The sequence below is a fragment of the Equus asinus genome, chromosome 2 (genome assembly GCF_041296235.1).
Source record: "Equus asinus isolate D_3611 breed Donkey chromosome 2, EquAss-T2T_v2, whole genome shotgun sequence".
In the NCBI taxonomy this organism is placed as follows: Eukaryota; Metazoa; Chordata; class Mammalia; order Perissodactyla; family Equidae; genus Equus; species Equus asinus.
In genome coordinates, this window is record NC_091791.1 from 8,638,045 (window position 1) to 8,657,659 (window position 19,615).

General features: G+C 48.2%; 1 protein-coding gene across 1 annotated transcript; it reads left to right on the forward strand.

Annotated features, from left to right (window-relative positions):
- Positions 1-1,738: 1,738 nt before the first annotated feature.
- On the forward strand, positions 1,739-6,638 carry NKX1-2 (NK1 homeobox 2). The gene is made up of 2 exons (XM_044749142.2): positions 1,739-2,043; positions 3,621-6,638. Exons 1-2 carry the CDS (start codon positions 1,830-1,832, stop codon positions 4,316-4,318), a joined length of 912 nt encoding a protein of 303 aa, XP_044605077.2. The 5' UTR covers positions 1,739-1,829; the 3' UTR covers positions 4,319-6,638.
- Positions 6,639-19,615: the final 12,977 nt, after the last annotated feature.

The following is a 19,615-nucleotide window of genomic DNA, read 5'->3' on the forward strand; positions in this document are numbered from 1 at the left end:
GATTTTCACAGGCTCATTCCCTCTGGTGGGAGGCAGCCTGGCGGGCTTGGGCAGGGCACTTCCTTTCCTGATGTCCTTTAAAAGCACAGTCCATCCTCGCTTTTGAACTGGATCCGGCTTGAATTTCCACAGGGCTTTAAAGTCCGCAGGGAATACAGTGGCCGCCTCTGGGAGGGGCCACGAGGTTTGAATGAGAAAAGCTACAAGGAGCTGCACGGTAAGGCCTACCCTTCAGTTAACAGATGAGATTAGCCGCCCCTCGCACTGTAATGAGGTTTCTCCTCCTCTTCCCACCCCTACCTTCTCGAACAATATTAATTGCCAAGTCATTGTTTGGAAACCCCATGGGGCAGGGAAGAAAGGACCAGCAGAGTCAGAAGTGGTTCTGGGCCAAGGGGTAAGGGAAGCATCAGAATTTGCCGCTGGGATAAAGGCTTACTGCTCACAGACTGCACCCGAAGTGACAGGAGGAAAAAGGAATGTTAAGATGGGCGTGGCTGGGGGAAGCTTCCCCAAGGACTGGGGTTCGCCATTCCACGGACTGGATGGGACAGACGGGGGCCATTTCAATCGTTTCCATTCTCTGAGCTTAAATGCAAACCAGATAAGCATCTTTTAACCTTTTTCTTCTTGGGGCTGGAAGGGGATGGGGATCAAAGATGTAACCTGGTTCCCAGAGACCCAATGTCTGTTACAAAGGATCGAAGTGGTGACTGTGCCGAAGGTCTGAAGGGCATCAAGCGTTGTGCTTGGCAGCCGCCCTCACCTGGCTCACCTGCCCTCACCAGGGCATCTCACCTGGCTCTGAGCCCGCAACCTGCCAATATTTCCAAAGCGGCGGGCACCTTGGTGGGGACTCAGACATCTCTCCAAAACTCCCGCTGCTTTATGACCCGGCCCACTCAGAGTGGAAGGGAAAGCCTGGACACGGCAGAGTCTTCGTCCTCCATTTCTGAGACAGCGGGATGGGTACTGGAAAGGGTACTGATCCAGGAGTAGCCCTGGGTTTGAATCTAGACTCTGTCATCAACCAAACAGTGACCCTGGGCAACTCACTTCTCATCTTTGAACCTCAATTTCCGCATCTATAAGACGGGGATAACAGTCTTGCCAGGCCACGCCCACCTCACAGGGATGCTCAGAGAATCAAACGAGATGGTGAAAGCCCAAGGGCTTTGTAAACTAAACTGAGGACACGAGAGCTTTTAAATCCGAGGTGACCGGGACTGAGGCTATCGCTCTGAATCACTATCGGGGCAGGAGATGTGCTGAGCGTTGCCTTGAAGTAATCAGTGCTGGCCTCAGTTGCATCCCAAGTTCAAGGGCGGTGCACAGGGGAATGGGCGCAAACCCAAGCCCAAGTCAGTGTGTGTGTGTGTGTGTGTGTGTGTGTATGTGTGTTGAGGGGGTCTCCCGAATGAAGTGTTCGGCCCTCCCTCTCTCCCTAGTGCACACCCGGAGTCCCCGCGGTTGGGCGGAGGCGCGCGGAGCCAGCAGCGCTGTCTGGGCGCGCGCGCGCACGAGTCTCACTGAGGCGCCCCCTCTCCGAGGCGAGCGGCCCCGGCGCAGCGCGGGGCAGTCTCCGGGCTGCTGCGAGCGCGTCGTGCACGTGGCGGGGGCCTGGGCCGCGCAAGTGCCAATCCGCGTGCAGTCCCCCGCCCCCGCACATCTCTCCCCGCCCCTCCTCCACATCCCCCTCCCCAGCTTCACTTGGCCGCGCCGACCCTCCTACCGCCTGGAGAGCTGCGGCCGAGCCACTGCCGAAGGCAAACCCGAGCGCGGCCATCCCGGACCCCGCGCCGCCGGCCTCTGGCCCGCGGACGGCGGGCATGCTGGCATGGCAGGACGGCGGGGCCAAAGCGGCTCCTTCCCACCACAAGATCTCCTTCTCGGTCCTGGACATCCTGGACCCGCAGAAATTCACCCGCGCTGCGCTCCCGGCCGTGCGCCCTGCTCCCCGGGAAGCCAAGAAAAGTTTGGCAGAGGCCGAAGCGGGGAAGGACGCCAGCCCGGGGGACCAGGCCTGGCAGCGGGAGACCCCTGGTAAGGATGCGAGGAGGCCTCCGGCCCCGTGAACCCCCAGCTCTGATGACGCGAAGGAAAGGTGTGTGGGGGGGACAGCCAGGGACTAGGTAAGTGGCCCTTAGTGGCGCCTTGCCCAAAGGGAGAAGGCGCACAGGACGAGGTGAGACGTGAAGCCCCTGTCTTGGAATTGGATTGAGGCAGAAAGGAGGCCCCCAGCATTCCAGGCCAGGGATTTGCCACCGAAGCCCCATCCCTGCTCACCCGCCGAGCGAGTAAGCACCACAGCTCTGATTTGCTCGCAGTGAAAACTAACACCCAATGCCCACCTTGCCCAGTCTCATTCATTTATCGGGTATTTCATGCGCCTGCCATGTGCCAGGACCTGGGCTAGAGACTTGTAAAAGTCATGGAAAACTTCAGAACCTGCGAGGTAGACAGCATCATTAACTGCGCCCCCATTTTACGGATGAGGGAGCTGAGGTTAAATCGTGGGTAGCGAGGTCAGGTTTACGCACCTAGTGCCCCACTTCCAACCATCTACTAGTGTGAGACTCCGCTGCCACACGCTCACGCTCCCCAGACCCAATGGGGTGGAGTAATGGGATGTTTTTGGTCCTTTCTCCTCGAAACTCCTTTTGACTTACTGCTAACTCTGGCGGACACCTGATGAAGGGTCCAGGAAAGTTTGTGTCTTGAAAGAAGGACAAAAGACAGCAGGATCCGTACTGAGTGGGGCGTGGGCACTAGATTACCTGGAAGGACGCCGAGAGTCAGAGGCGCAAGTCCGGGAGAGGCTGGCTGCCACGCAGCCCCCTGCTTCCCCTCCCCAAGTTTGGCGGTGATTGTCTGGGGCTCCGGGCGCCTCTGGCGGCTGCGCTCGGGCCCAGGCGGTTCGCCTGGTAATTGTTCGGATCGCCCCTCGGAGGGGCCGCGCTCCCCTCCCCCCACCCTATGATCGATATTCTATTACTGGCGCCTGCATATCTCCTGCCCGCAGCTTGCAGGTACCGACTTCAAAACCCCTTTCCCTGTCTGATCCTAATATTGTTCGATTAAAACTTACCTTTAATAGATGACATCTATCGATCCGGCTCCGCACAAATCTGAAACTCTATTAACACGGCAGGAGAGAGAAGATGGGAAAAAGGGAATTTCACTTTAAAAGGGGGGGAGCGTAATAACTTCTTTTTTAATTGCTAGGAGTCCCAGACCAAAATAGGCTTCTAGGGACTGGGGAGACACAGCCCAAAACGCACTTGACGTCTGGAAGTCTTAATATACAATGACCCTAGCCCCTCCATAAGGTTGTCCAATAAGGTCATTATTTTTCTTAACGCGGGGTGTCATTCATTCAAAATACACTTAGACGCCTGCTAGGTGGCAGATGCGTAAAGGGCAAGAGGGCACTGCACCCCTACACCCAAATTCCTGGGAAGCGCTTTCAAGGATGTGCGGTCGAGGGTAGGGGGAGCACAATGCTGGAAGAGGAGCAGAGCTGGGGGCGAGTTGCGCGCTCTGGGGAGGACAAGGAGGTCTGGAGACCTGCATCGGTCGGGTGGTTCGGGGCTTCTGGTCACCGCCCCCTTCTCCCCTAGATGCTGCTGCGTCCCCCCTGGAGGGCTCGGAGGCAGAGGAGGCGGAGGAGGAGGAGGAGGAGGCGGAGGACGCGGGGCGGCGGCGGCGGCGGCGGCGGGAGAGGGCTGCGTGCCTGCAGACGGGCTTGGCGCGCTCCCCCGAAGCCCCGGCAGCGGCGTTGGCGGCGGGGGAGCGTGGTGCGGGCGGCCTCGCTGGCTCCCCGGGCTCGCCCGGCTCCCCGCGGCCCCGGCGCCGGCGTGCGGAGCCCAGCTGCGCCAAGCCGCGGCGTGCGCGCACCGCCTTCACCTACGAGCAGCTGGTGGCCCTGGAGAACAAGTTCCGGGCCACGCGCTACCTGTCGGTGTGCGAGCGCCTGAACCTCGCGCTGTCGCTCAGCCTCACTGAGACGCAGGTCAAAATTTGGTTCCAGAACCGCAGGACCAAATGGAAGAAGCAGAACCCCGGCGCCGACGGGGCGGCGCCGGCAGGGGGCGGCGCGCCCCAACCCGGGGTGGCGGCGGGGTCGGGCGCCGGGGGCAGCCCGGGTCCGCCGGGCCCCGGCGCTGTGCCCTTCCAGACTTTCCCCTCCTACTCCGGGGCCAACGTCCTCTTCCCAGCCGCCGCCTCCTTCCCACTGACGGCCGCCGCCGCCGGGGGCCCCTTTGCGCCCTTCCTCGGACCCTCCTACCTGACCCCTTTCTACGCCCCGCACCTGTGAACCCGAAGCCTCCCTGGGTCCCGTTTCATCGCGACTCACGCATGATTGCTGTCGTCGTGAGGTCCCCACTCCACCGAGGGGCGCCGACGCGCAGGGTCCGCCCCCTCCTGGTGCGCGGGTGTCTGCGCGCCCCTTCCCCTCCAGCTGCCGGGAGGCGCCGCCAGAGGGCAGGGAGAAGCTGCCAGCCGACTCCCAGCCGCGCTCCTTCCCGCCGCGCCGACCCCCTAAATCCACGCGGTCCACAAAGCGGGTCAAGGATCTGTCATCTTTCAAAGTGTCCTGAGATGGAGGCTGTCCTCAAATCTTCCCGTTTCTGGACCTTGCTCCTCACTTTCGGGCAGACTGACTTCTGTTCAAGGGCTTTTGTTGAGGGTCTGCGTGTTCCGCGCGGGGCTAACAAAGCTGCGAGGATGGAGAAGCCAGGGACCCCAGGCCCGCTGCCGCTCTGCTCACACCTAGTATGGAATCTTCAAAGGTTTTCGCTCACTGGGAGGGTAAGGAGCTTTCCCTTTTCATAGCTGATTGTTTCCCTTTTCATACTTGATTACTGGCCCAAACCCAGCTATCCCTCCCAAATACTGAACAAAGCTGGAGAGGGCTGGGTCCACGAGCACACACTGCCGCTGTGAAATGGACTATTTTTTAAATGCATAAAACTCTGCATTTTTAGATGTTCATTTAAGATTCGGACTTGAGCTGAATTTGTTCCAAAAAGGCTCTCCATAGGCTATTCCTGAGAGAATGGTACCTTATTTTCTAAGAAGACCAGAAGTTTGTGCTAGGAAATGTAACTGCTCTGTAGCCAGACTTACCTGCTGGAGTAGACACAGTTCTGCTGCGCTGCGAGTTTTCAGAGCATCTTTGACAAGCCACCGCCATGGCCCCAAATGCATTAAAAAATGATAATGAAGGGACCAGTGGCTCAACTGAAATCTTCAAGTCTATGCATGAGACTGCCCATTTTGATTTGCAGTATTTGATACTTTAAAACTTCCGTCCCAGCCCTTCCTAGGCTGCAAATAGTGCACAAAGCTGGGGGAGAGTTAGCGCCTGCAGCACACATTGCCGTCATGAATTGGGCTGTTTTAAGATTCTGGCTTGAAAGCAGTTCTTCTTCCAAACAGACTCCGTGATGGCATGATGAACAAGCAAAAAGTTGTAACAGGCTGTGAAATAAATACTTTGAGTGTAAAGAGCTACCGTGGAAGCAAAAAGCACATTCATGGTGAATTCAACTGCAGGAACTTGATATGTGGGCATGCATTCTCACTGCTACTTTATCTCCCTTAAAAATTAGTTCTTCTGCAAAGTTCTCTTGCCAGCTTTGGTTGGAATACTCTTCCCTTAGTTGTCTATGTAGTATGGTTTGTAAGCCCATATGTCAGAAACCCAGATGTCCCCGACTAGGTCATGTATGTTTCGTTCTCACCTTTCTTTGATTGCCTGAGGCCTGCTGATATCTATATGGGTACCATATTCCTTGCTATTTCTTGATAGCCTATGCCATTAATAATTGTATTTAATGATCAATGGCTTTATATAAAGGAAAAGCACACTGGTATTATGAACACATGATATTATTATAATCTTGAAATATTTAGATCTATTACTATCAGGAATGAAAGAAAATATCCTCCCTTTCTCCCAAATTAAATGGAGACTTCATATTCATGTGGCTCTCACAAGATCTGAGAACATGTATTATTTGTATTATTTACTAAACTCTTTATCTTCTATTCTAAAGGAGAAAAGTGTCCCCAAACAACACACTGTAACTTTCTAAAAGACAATTGATGCCAGATGAGATTAAAAATGCCGTTAAAAATCTAGTAGAGAATATTGTTTTATTCACTTTACATGTTGCTAAACACCCCCTCTGTAACCATTTGTTGGTTTCTCAAAAGCAACACATTCCCTGTGTTGTGAACAGACAATTCAAGGGCACAGAGGCAAGATCTGTAACAAAGAAGCTGAATTTCTGTAAGATGTGGGAAACATTTCATTCCTCTCTGGTACCAGAATCACAGAAGACTCCAGTTGAAGAGAGGGACAAGGCAGGGAGGCGGGAGGCTATTGCGTCTGTGGACCAGCATGGAGGGCTGTCGTTCCCAACTTTTCTCATTTCTACAAATTGTAACACAGCTCAAAGTGGGTGACTTTGGACTTCTGCTGCTTTAAAAGGCCCAGTGGCTTTCCAACCAAATCCTTAGACTCAATCTATTGATGTGTTTGTCTAATAAATTCGTTTTGTAATGATTTCTCGTTTAATTAATTCTTGTTCTCTATTAGCAAAGCTTTTAACTAATTTTATAATTATCAGAATTTGTATGTATCCACTTCCCCTGCCAGCTTGCATTCACAAACAGAGGGTATTTCAACCCTAACAGGACTTTCTTATGCCGTCCTTTTCAGACTCTTGCTGGATATGCACATACTGGCTACACCTGCAGGCAGGATATACAAACACACATTTAGGGCCATTTTCATACCAAAAGCAAAGTGTCTTTACAGAATTTTTATCAGTGGCTACCAGTTAAATCAATACATACCTACCAGATTTCTAGGACATTAACTTCCTAGTACTTAGCAAGTTCTTAGTACCCCATAAAAAGCCTGGTAGATAACTTTTCAGATTTGGGCCGTCTACCGGTCACAGATTTCTGATGTTAGAAATGACCATTTTAAGGGCCGGCCCTGTGGCTGAATGGTTAAGTTCATGTGCTCCGCTGTGGCAGCCCAGGGTTTCACCGGTTTGGATCCTGGGCACAGACATGGCACCGCTCGGCAGGCCACGCTGAGGCGGCATCCCACACGCCACAACTAGAAGGACCTGCAACTAAGATATACAACTATATACCAGGGAGGATTTGGGGAGACACAGCAGGAAAGGAAAAAAAGATTGGCAACAGTTGTTAGCTCAGGTGCCAATCTTTAAATAAAAAAAAGAAAAAAAGAAATGACCATTTTAGACCCTCCCCTGAAGCTATGTAGCCAAGGAGCCTTATATTTAAGAGGGTGACTGGAGAGCATTTCTTACGTTGAGAGACCCTCATCCATTTTATGGGCACAGATCAATGTACTGTATTTGTCTTATTAGAAATAACTTGCAAGAACATTTTAACTAGCTTTTAAAATTCTGAGTAGGCTGACAAGCAATTCTTCAATAAATGCTAAGTACACTTAAAGACGTAAGTTCACCTTAAGGTCACTTGAAGGGAAGCATCTAAGTGTCTAAGAAGTGGGAGGACACAGTTTCCAGGAAGGAGAAACAGAAAGTGCACCCGTGCCCCCTCCAGTGGGAGGAAAACAGAAGGAGCTGGGCTGTGGAGAGAGAGGGGGAGGGAGGCCCAGCTCCAGACACCCAGTAGGGTCTCTCTGCTGGGTATCAGCCAGAGGAAGCCACACTTGTCACACCCAACCCTTCGTGGTTTCCTGGGGCTGTGGTCTTCAGGACCACAGGTGAGGCATCTGGCCTCTGAGTAGCTGGGTTCAAAGCCACTTCGACCCCTCAGTCAATGTGTGACCTTGGCAAGTTCCCTACGTTTTGGGGCCTAAGTTTGCTCTCCATAGTGCCTAGCTCAGAGCACTAAAGAGAGGACCACGCGACCACGCGAGAGGTTATGTAGCGAGTGCTCAGTTTAGTGCCTGGCACAATGAAGACAGTTATTCCTGTTGAAGCTGGAAAGAATGTTAAAGATGCTACACCGAGCCCAGCTACCTCATGTACACAATTTTTACTGCAGTATAGTAGACATGCAGAAAACTGAATATATTGGTTGTGTACAGCTTGGTGCATTTCACACACAGAACACCTTAGAACCAGCACCCAGATCAAGAGACAGAACCCCCTTGTGTCCCCTTCCGATAATTACCTCCCCGAGGGTCATCACTATCCTGACTTATAACAGCATGGATGAGTTGTGCCTGTGTTTTCCTTTTAATCATAAAAATTTTGAAATCTTTTGTGTCTAGCCTTCTTTGCTCAACATTATTTATGAGTTTCATCCATGTTTTCTGTGTAGTTGTAGATTAGTCATTCTTTATTGCTGTTGGCATATTATTGTAGACACGCACCACAACTTATTTATCCATTCTGCTATTGATGGGTAATCAAATACTTTCAGGTCATTTTGATTAAACAGTCTTATACATATCTTTTGGTAAATTTATCTTCTTATTTCCATTGGTAATATATCTAGGAGTGGGGTTACTGGTATGCATATGTTTACCTTTGGTAGAAATGGCCAGGTTCCAGTGAGGTTGTAGCAATTTACATTCCCATCTGCAAAGGATGAAAGTTCCAGGGGTTCCACATCCTTCCAGTGCTCAGGATTGACCACCTTTTCTATTCCAATGACTCTGGAAGGTATGCAGTAGTATCACATTGTGGTTTTAATTTTCATTTCCTGGTAAGTAGTGATGTTGACAACTTCTCCATATGCCCGTTGGCCATTTGGGTATCTGTTTTGGTGAAGTGCCTGGTCAGATCTTCTGCTCACTGCTTAACCCCCTCATTTACTGGTAGAATAAACTGAGCCTTAGAGAGGAGGTGACTTGCCCAAGGTCATCCACGTTACCTAAGAAACTGAGGCTCTGTGAGGTTATGTGACTTGCCCCAGGTCACGCAGCTACTAAGAAAAGGGTAGAGCCTGAAACCTGGGCCTAATAACTCCGGGGTGATTTAAATTGTACATGGGGCTGCCAATCATATAAAACATTTTGTGAAAAATATTTTTAAACAATCTGTGAGCTGTCTGGGCATTCTGTAGGTACAAGTAAAGTGTCAGTATCGGAAAGAAAGGTGTTCCCTAGCTCCTGCTTTCTCCCTCCCTCCCTCCTTCCTTCCTGCTGCAAACACGTATTGATCACCCATTCTGTGCCAACGACTGTTTTGGGTGATGGGAATTTATTTAGGCAAATGGGGTTCCAGGCACAGGGATGATTAATCTCTATTCCCTTCCCTTCCTGTGACCAGGGTGGTTTGTGGAGTCAAAAGAGAATGGCCCTTTTTTTCCTCTCTCCCCCACTTACTAGCTCTGCAATCGGGCTAGTTTACTAAATTTTCTAAGCCCCGGAGAGGCACATAGTATGCTCTCAGTAACCTTTAACGTCCTTCCTGCCAATTTATAAACTCGTGTATTTAGGTAACCATGGGGTTTGGAACTGGGTCCCCAAGTGTGGACTGCATTTTAATAAACCGCTCTCCCAGGCGGCTGCTGATCCTGCGGGGGTCCTCATCTGCAAGCTCCCCGCCCCCGCCGAGAACACTGGGGCAGGAGATGCCAGTCCAGACGAAAGAGCTGAGTGGACAATCTTGTAAAATTACTTATTTAAAAAAACCGATTCCCTTCTTGTGGCCATTTTCTTTCTCATGTAGTTAATACATTTCGAAAAGGGGCCAATGTTCTCTTTGCTTCTAAATAACATGCAGATCCTAAGGTAGAAGGTGCTGGATCTGGAGGAAATTTGGACACCACTTTCACAAGTCCATACTCATGAAGTCTAAAATTACCACAAATGTGCAGGAAGGTTTTAAAATAACTGTGTAAAGGAGAGATTATTCCCTTTTCGAAAGTTCCGTTCTTTCACTAATGCATTTTTTCTAAGGGTTCTGGTTTTGCATAGGGGCTTTTTCGGGTACCTCATCGTGGCTGACTAAATCACTCTGCGTTCAGGAATTCAGGATACTTAATCCCTACAAATATCTCTGTAGGGGGAATAAAGCTAACCCATGCTTCTTTAATCTTAAAAAACCCCACTTATCTCCAAGCAAGATTTTGGTGGAATCTTTTTAGACTTCAAAATTCAAGCGGGTCTCTAATTGAAATTAGCTTTCTTCCATATACGTCAATTCAGTAATGGGTGAACAACAGCAAATAGCCACTCTGCTGGAGGAAATCCAAAGACAATGTGTCTTGTGTGGTAAATTCACAGGCTGACTTAATAAAAATACCCAACATGGAATCACATTTCTAAATCTTTCAAAACACTGTTTGTTTCAAATGGTGGAAAAATTTACGTAACATAAAATGTACCATTTCAACCATTGTAAGTGTTTGATTTAGTGGCATTAAATATATTCACAATTTTGTGCAACCATCACCTCTATCTAGTTCCAGAAATTTTTCATCACCCGGAACAGAAACCCAGTACCCACTGAGTAGTTACTACCCAGGCTTCCCATGCCCGCTCCCTCCAGCCCCTGGCAGCCATTAATCTGCTTTTTCTGTGCATTTGCCTATTCTGGATATTTCATATAAATGGGATTGTATAACATGTGGCCTTTTGTACCCAGGTTCTTTCACTTGGCGTAATGTTCTCAAGGTTCAGCCATGTTGGAGCCCGTGTTATACTTCATTGCTTTTAATGGCTGAATGATTTTCCATTGTGTGGATAGACCACATTTTGTTTATCCATTCATCTCTTGATGGACATTGGGGTTCTTTCTACCTTTTGGCAATTGTGACTAGTGCTGCTGTGACATTCATGTGCTAGTTTTTGTTTGAATGCCTGTCTTCAATTATTTTGGATCTATAACTAGGAGTGGAATTGCTGGGTCATATGCTAATTTTATGTTTAACTTGAGGAGCCACCAAACTATTTTCCACCGCTGCTGTGCAATTTTACATTTCCACCAGCAATGTCTGAGGGTTCCAATTTCTCCACATCCTTACCAACACTTATTATTATTATTAAAATTAAAACCATCCTAGTAGGTGTGAAGTAGTATCTTATTGTGGCGTGCAACAGAAAGACCCTAGCTGGGCATGGAGAGAGGAGCTCAGGTGAGTGAAAGACAGGTGTGCCGTTGGCGCAGTGGAGTGTAGAAAATGCCATGACCTTCTCAGCCATTTCTGTACAAAGAAACACTTTCTTTAGCACTGACATCATTTGGAATTCAGGTTGGAAAAAAATATGCTAATAATTTTGCCTTTGCCCTGTTGGTTCTACACAGACCTGGTCTGTGTTTTAGAAAGGTCTTGCCAGGCTTTCATAACTCCCAGACGGTGGCAAAACATTCCTAACAAAGAAGTTAATGGCAGCACCAAGATACGTTCAAGAACCAGCATTACTTGTTTTCCTGAGGTGAATCATAACCCCTTAATAAGTTGTTAGCTTCCATCGTGGCTTTCTAAAATAAGCAGAGTAGAACTGCTTTCAATGATTTAGAGAAATCTATGCCTTCCCGGCAGCAAGATTCCATCTGTTTATGGAGCATAAACCCATGTCATTTGATCTGCTGACTGGTTTCTAATTTTTTTTATTAACCTGGAAGGCAAAAATACTATGCGTGAACAACAACTTCACGGCTGGACAGACGTAGGATGTTTTGTCCTCTTTCTCTGTTTCTTTGGAAGCTTAAATATTTAGCACCCACACCTGCAGAAGCTGGACGCACACACTTGGAGAAGCCTGCAAGCACCTTGATGCAGGGACATATTTTTAAAGCTGTGTCAGAGCCCACACTAGGCCTCTTGGCTTGCTGTGTGTCAGGCCCTGTGTCCCCAGGGGTGCAATGGTGAGCCGGACAGACCCAAACCCTGCCCTCCAGTCCCTCCACGTATCTAGGCCAGGGGGCCTTTCAGCTCTTCAGATCTCATACCTTTCGGAATAAAAATTGAGGAGGCTGCATCCCCAGTATAGATGTTTGTTTAAATTGTCTACGTATACTACAGTGCTAACAGATTATTTACTTTGCAAAATAAAAATGTATATTTAAAAGGATAAGATTATAAAACATAAATAGAATTTCTAACATTTTCTTCCTGCAAATTACTATTTTGTCTTACACCTCCTTCCCACTTTTTGGAGCTTGGTGTCCTGGCAGACAGGATGATTCCTGACACATTGCTTTTCTGCCCAGGAGCCCAGATCCCTCATCATGTCACCTAGTGCCTCCTGCACTTTGTATTGTGTCATTGTCTACTTGCTTCATGGGGAGAGGCTCTCTCTCTGCCCCTGGTAATTCATCCATGTACTTTGTGGGTCTTTTATCTCCCACATCAGAATATGTTGGTATTCAATCAAATGTTGTTAAATGATTGAAATGTGTTTTTGCTCTTGGGTGAGCCTAATTTTGCTTTATTCTTTGGTGTTTAGGGGTAGTTCTATTTTTCCACAACTTTTTCAGAAGTTTGGGTAACAAACTTTACTGAATTTGAAATGATTGGAAAGGAACTCTCATATTAATAAAGAAGTTGTTGATAACTTTTGCGTAGCCATAGAAGTAACGTTTCTCTTTCCAGTCATCAGAGGTGGATAAAATCAATGAAAATCAACTATTTAGAAAAATGACCATGCGCTTGGATGTCATAGCAATGGAAAAATCACTGTAAGTTTTTTAACTACTCTCAATGTCTGCACTAGCCCTTTGCAGAGGCTGGTACCACCCCAGGGAGCACACATTGAGGAGACTGCTTGACTGTCCGAGCCCTGGCTTTAGCTGTCTTAGCCTTGACACTGGAAATGTAGGCCCGTCCTTTGACTCAGCAATCCCGCCTCTAGGACTTTATCCTAGAGATATACCTTCATGAAATGTCAGAGATGAGGTGATCTGTAGTGACACTGTTTACAACAGCGAGAGATTGGAAATAATCCAAGGGTCCAGCAATATGGGGCTATTAATGCAGCTATAAACAAAAGAATGAGGGCAATCTCTCCGACCTACACGGAGAGAGCACCAGGACACCAGGACACGTTAAGAAGCACGGTACAAAGAGCGCAAATAACCTGCTATCTCGGGTGTTATAAAGTGGAGAAAATAACGACATGTATTGGTATTTGCTTCTATTTGCATGAAGAGTGATCAGAAGGATAAGCAAGAAGCTCAGATAAAGGGCTGGACGGGGCTGGGGCAGGAGGAAGACTTCTCAGGGCGACTTTTTAATTTGTGTTGGTTTGTAAATGAAGCAAATGTATTAACTATTTACAAAACAAAAAGAAGTGATTGGGAGAGAAAATGTCAGAGAGGAAAGTAGTTCTATAGAGTTATCAAAAAAAAAAAAAAAAAGAAAGGAAAAAAGAGCTAGATACTTGTGTAATGTGAAGGCTTTCAAAGTTGCTTCTAGTATCAACCGTGGAAAGTTAAGGAGAGAATTGAACCTGTCTTTCGACAGTCTGCCCGGTGCAGCACGGGGTTACCTCCCTGGATTTATCTCAGCTTCCTTTAGAAAATTAACAGACATGGGAAGCGGTTACCAAAGCTTGTTTAACGACCAGAAGAAGGCCAGCTCAGAGTGAAGCTCCTAACGTGTAACCTGGCCCACCGGGGCTTCCCAAACTCCATGGAGCAGCTGAGGGAACTCTGCAGCGGCTGTGTGTAGGCCAGGATGGGTGCAGTTTCTGACCTATCTGAGTGACACATCGCTCAACAGTAAAAATAAAGTTGCCTTTTTGCGTGTGTGTGTGAGGAAGATTGTTCCTGAGCTAACATCCATTGCCAATCTTCCTCTTTTTGCTTGAGGAAAATTGTCCCTGACCTAATATCCATGCCAATCTTCCTCCATTTTGTATGTGGGACATCACCACAGCATGGCTTGATGAGCGGTGTGTGGGTCTGTGCCCAGGATCCAAACCTGCGAACCCCAGGCCACCAAAGTGGAGCGTACACATTCAACCACTATGCCAGTGGGGCTGGCCCCCAAAAGCTGCCTTTTCTAAACAAACTTTACTCCAGTAGATCCCAGCGATAAAATATTGTTGCCTTATTTTTTTTGCTGAGGAAGATTCTCCCTGAGCTAACACCTACTGCCAATCTTCCTCTTTTTTGTACGTGAGCTGCCACCACAGCATGGCCACTGACAGACAAGTGGTGTAGGTTCACACCTAGGAACTGGGCCCAGGCCACTGAAGTGGAATGCACTGAGATTAACCACTAGGCCACCAGGGCTGGCCCTATTGTTGCCTTTTTAATTGACACTTTTCTAGCTTTCTAAGTATAATCTATGACTTATTTAGATTTCAATAGGAATCTGTAGAAGAGGGAAGATTCAAGTCCAGATGATGATCATGAGGATTTGCAACAGAACCTTTCCCTATCACTGTGAATAAAAATAATAATGCCACTATGTTGTGAGCTGCTGGGTGGCTTAGAAGCGGCTGGATGTCTCAGACTGTTATATCTATCACAATCCTCAGGCCACCCCATTTTACAGGATGGGTGAGTGAGCGGGTCTTGGGTCACCCAGCTAAGGAGCGGTGGAGTTGACATTGAATTCTAGATTGTCTAACTCCAAAGCCTGCATCTTAGCCAGTATCGGCTGGGATGCTAGGTGCTCTGGAGCCGGCTAACAGGTTTGTTAGAGCATTGTGTCAGACTCACTCCTCCGCAGGCGGGAGCTACAATTTCTTCAGTCCCCTCATTCTCTCAGAGCTCAGCCAGGGGCTTTGTGAGTTAGGAGGCACTGCATACATAGTTCAAAATTAAATTAAAAATGGGGAGACTAGTGTAGCGGAGATCTTCTGGTGCTTGAATCTATATCCAAACTAATGCAGACGTCAGAAAACAAAAGTAAATTAGTTCAATGAGTGGAATAAGTCAAACTTGAGGTGGCAGGGAAGAATATAATTTCTCACCCCTAATTTAAGGGTTTAATCCATCTTCATCACTAAACTCCTTCGAGGGGAGAATCCAAGTCAAAAGAAATGAGAAGGACCATGTGCCATTATTAACGATGTGACAGCCACAAATGCACAGCCTACTAGTCACTCGAATATCAGGCTGGCAGCGCTGTCTGTCACTCAACTTTCTAAAATGATGAGCCCTCTTGGCAAAATTCTGAGCAGAATATACTTTCTGTCTTCAACAAAGATGAAATGATTTATAATACCATGTTATAATATATTTATTTAATAGCATTTAACGGAAATTTCAAAAATCTGAAAACTACCTTTAAGTCAACAATATCAAGAGAAAAGTTGGAATTGTTTTTAATTAATAAGTTATTTAAAAAAATTTTTTTTTTACTGTAGTCCAACTGAAATGAGTCAGAATTAAAGCTCTCCAGAGAAAAGTTATAAAAGTTATCCCAAGTTTTGGCACTCAGAGTTAGCCTTCATAGAATCAATAAAAAAAATCATTGCAAAATACACTGAGGTTTTTAGTACCTGAATAGATAAGGATGTAAATATTTAACTAGTACTTGAGGTTTCTCATATTTTATTTTCTAATTAAGGAGCGATGAAAATATTTTCCAAATAAATGCTGCTGCTAACTCACTACTTAAACTTTTGTCAGAAAATTTCACTTTTACCTTTTTTGTTGCTAGTTGAAATTCTTTCTTCTGATTAAGTGTCTGAAGCATGGAACATGATGGTGTGGAACACCTGGCTTCTTGGCTGCCTCATTGTCTATTTCGTAACACTGGCTGGGGCCCTTTGCCTTGGAATCTTGGATGTCTCTGTCTTTAAAAGTGTAAGATTAGGTCTTTAAAGCTCTTCAGCTCTAAAATCTATTCTGCACTTACAGCTCTAGTTCATATGTTCAAAATAACATATTCATTATCTTTCAGTATTGAGAATTAGCTGACTTTTCGGGTCCACGAGCCAAATCTCTCTTTGAATATTTGCCATCGAGCTGAATTACACCTTCACCTTAGAGCTGGCCTGGTGCGTAGTGGTTGGGTTTGCGTCCTCTGCTTCAGCGGCCTGGGGTTCGTGGGTTTGGATCTCGGGCGGACCTGCACACTGCTTCTTGGGCCATGCTGTGGTGGCATCCCACATTCAAAAACAGAGGAAGGTTGGCACAGATATTGGCTAAGCAACAATCTTCCTCAAGCAAAAAGAGGAAGATTGGCAACAGATGTTAGCTTAGGGCCAGTCTTCCTCACCAAAAAAAACCCTGAAAAACAAATGAGAAAACCCACTTTCACCTCTAGCTCTTGGAGCCAAATTGGCCTGGTTTGCCTCCATCTCTCTTCTTGTATTTTCTGCTCTCTTTTTCTACTCAGCTTTCCAGGCACACAGTGTCCTCCACCTACAGTCGACAACTCCCAAGAACCTCCCCTTCTGGACCCAGCTCTGTTCCAGATCTCATCCCCCATGCTAAGAATTGGTCTATCCCCTTCCGTCTAGCACATAACTTTATAAACTTACTAGGACTTTAAGGAGCATGGAAACGGGTTCTGGGAGGCTGTAAAAATCCTGCAAGACAGGATTTACCTTCAAGAACTTAGAGTCTGGTTGGGAAGATAAGACTTAGATAGACCCGGAGATTGATTAATGGCCACAGGCAGTACTATGACAAGTAGACAGGCAGAGCTAAGGGAGAGGGGGACATGGGGAGTCAGGGAAGGTGTGTGTGGGGGGAACAGGAGCTGCAGCTGGAGTTCTTGGGTGGAGTTCAGCTATGAGGGAGAGAAAGCAAGTACTCTTGGCACGCACATCCTCGTATGAGAGTCAATATTTTCACTGCAAAATTTCTGAATCTCTGCCCATCGTCTCCATTTCAGACTTCAATTCAGAACTTCTACCAGCTTCCCCTCTCCAACGCTCATCACCACTTTGCTTCACTCACTCCTGCCAGATCCCTGCCATTCTGGACTTTAAAAAGGTTTACTCTCCTCCAGATATAAATGCCCACCCCGGCTCAGGGCAGTGGCCCCAGGAGGAAAGAGTTGTGTATGTCACCGAGTCTTTTGTTGGAAGACATCTTTTTAGAGTGATCATAATCTGGAGCAAAAAAAAAAAAAAAAAAAACTTCTCCTGCTGGATAAAAATCACCAAACACTTATTTTCTGAGTCTCTTTACCAGACTTTCTCCTTGGCTGTCAGCTTGGATTTTCCCTTTCAATCACTGCAACCCAAGGATATGTAGGCTATACTGATAATGAGTTGGACTCATTATCTGTGGGAAGAAATGAAAAGCAAGAGGCTTGTGTAACCCATAACTTGTTTTTCTGGTCCTGGAATAATTGAGAGTTGACTGTATAAGGAAATTAAGAACTCTTTCCTTTTTTATGTAGTTGCAGCTTTTTTAGATGATCACAGTTGCAAGATTTCAGTTCACACCCATTGAAGGAGCATTTCCTGAACTCCTCCCTCCTTAGTAAAGAGACCCACATGCTCTTGCCTAGTGTGAAACCCCTTGTAGTGTCAGGCACGTGGGCACACAAGGGACATTTGTCGAATGTATGAATGAAATTAATTTAGGTGTTGGATATCTGCTACAGAGTCAGTCTTTCTATCTTCCAGTTTTATGGTTCTCGTATGGTTAATTACTTGAATCTATGAATGGTTTTAGAGGCTCAAAAATCTTTCTAATGTATACTCTGTCCTTACATCTTTCCAGACTGAACAAATAAAATGCATACAATAGAACAGCTCTGTTTCTTGGTTGAAAACAAGCTGCTTTCAAGTCCAGGTCTCCAAGGCCACATTAAGCTGAAAAACAGCTGCTAGTAGAGAAACCATAAAATATTATCATGCTCTCTGTACCTATTGTGTTTTTCTGATAAGAGAGAAGAGATAAAACCTAGACATTCTCAGCAGTTTCTCGCATATGAGAATTTTTTTCATTAAAGAGCACATTATCTGTGAGTCCAAAGGGACTGCAAAATATTGTGATGTTTCACTCGGATTTTGGGTGTCATGTTCCCCTTCACGAACTCAGAAGCACCTGCTCCTACTTGTCAAGGCATACCGGGGATTCCTGGGCTCGGTCAGAGTTCCAAGAGCTGGGCTGGGCCCCACACACCTGCCCAGGTTGGTAGAGCAGGACCCTGGAGAAATCTTCTTCTCTGATCCCTTGGGCAGAACGACCTAGCTTCCAAGAAATTAATCACTCTGTATCAGGGGTGTGGAGGGCCAGAAAAAAAATAAAAGGCAAAGTCCTACTCTGCATGAGAGGGCACGGCCACAACCATCCGAGTGAGTGGCCTTGGTCTAGGGCAGATGGAATCAAGGAGGACTGAATCCCTTTTGGCGTCTTGCTCCGGACAGACACCTGCAGACATGGGCTCTGCTGTTTACAGCTCTGCCTCTGCGCCCACCCCATTTTCCAGCCACTGCCATATAGCTTTCTACTCAGCTAAGACTTATCTTAGCTGGTTATGTGTGTTGAATGTCTGCCATTTGCCCTCCCACGGAATCTGCTCTCCCGCCTTCCCCACCCTGGCTGTGTCCCAGGAGGCTGACTTGCAGGGGCTGCCTTAAATGGCTCCCTAGGTCTCTGGGTTCCTAGTGGGTTGGGCTTATTGGAGAACTCTGGCAGGAGATGAGAGGTCAGAATGCTTACCACCCCGCTCCCTCTCTGTGAGCTCTCTCATGACCATGGCCCAGGCACGTGGCTTCTCCCTTCTTTCTCACTCTAGGTTCAGGAAACCACTCCCTTTAGGCCTAGGATTGACAATGGCTCTCCCTGGTGCACTAGCCGCGGGTTACTTCTCCACCCCTTGTGGTTTATCTGTCCACACTTAAGCAATTCCTTTAAACAAATACACCTCAAATTTCCAGACTTGTGCTGGCTGGGCCCTTGACCACCACAGGTGACCTGCAGTCCTCTGTCCCTGCAGCTCTGCGACTGCTCTCAGAGCAGGGTGGTGGTACACAGGGCTGGGCTGCTCCTCACCCTGGGATAACCCCCCCGTAAGTCTCTTCCCCTCTCCCAGGCTCTGTTTCCTAGTATACAACAAAAATGGTGTAGACTAAATCATGCCCCAGTCCCTTCCAATTCGAACAGGAGGTTATCCCGGACCATCATTTTGAGTTTTGAGTTTTATGTCGGGTTGCGGAGGGCGCCGTAGACAAACTTCACTGAGTGCGTTGCGGTTGTGTAAGTATCCATCAGCACCACGAGGACGTGGGCAGCGCGTTTTCCAGCTGCAGTGAGGACGTCTGGGGGTGGACTCAGAAGTGCCACAGCGTTGCTGCACACCAGGGTTCAGGGGCGTGGGGCCCGGAGCTGCGTCTGGGGCGAGGCTGGGTCGGCGCCCACGTACGGCTCTGCGAGGCCAGGGGCGGGGAGCACTGCAGGGGAGCGCGGGGCTGGATGTCGAGCCCGCTGTCCGGGGGGGCCCAGGAAACGCCGCGAGCCCAAGGGGGCCCAATCGACGTTTCATCCCTTCGGGTCTCGTCTTCTTGTCAGTAAAGGGAGGGCAGTGAGCGACCGAGGGAAAGGCACTGGCCAGGCGGGCGCCCGAGCGCAGGGCCCGGGCGGCGGCCCCCAGCAGCCCCGCCCAGCAGGCGCCCGCGCGGCTCGAACTCTGGGCCCTGGCGGGGTCCGCTACGCGCGGCTGCGGGGGCGGGCGGCAGAGGGCGGGCCACGGCGATTGGTGCCCAGCCCTCCGCCGCCAGCCAATG

Excerpts from the sequence above, each read along its gene's own strand:
- NKX1-2 (XM_044749142.2), top strand. The coding sequence starts at position 1,830 with ATGCTGGCATGGCAGGACGGCGGGGCCAAAGCGGCTCCTTCCCACCAC. Across the intron at positions 2,044-3,620 it reads CTGGCAGCGGGAGACCCCTG|ATGCTGCTGCGTCCCCCCTG; the intron begins GTAAGGATGCGA and ends CTTCTCCCCTAG.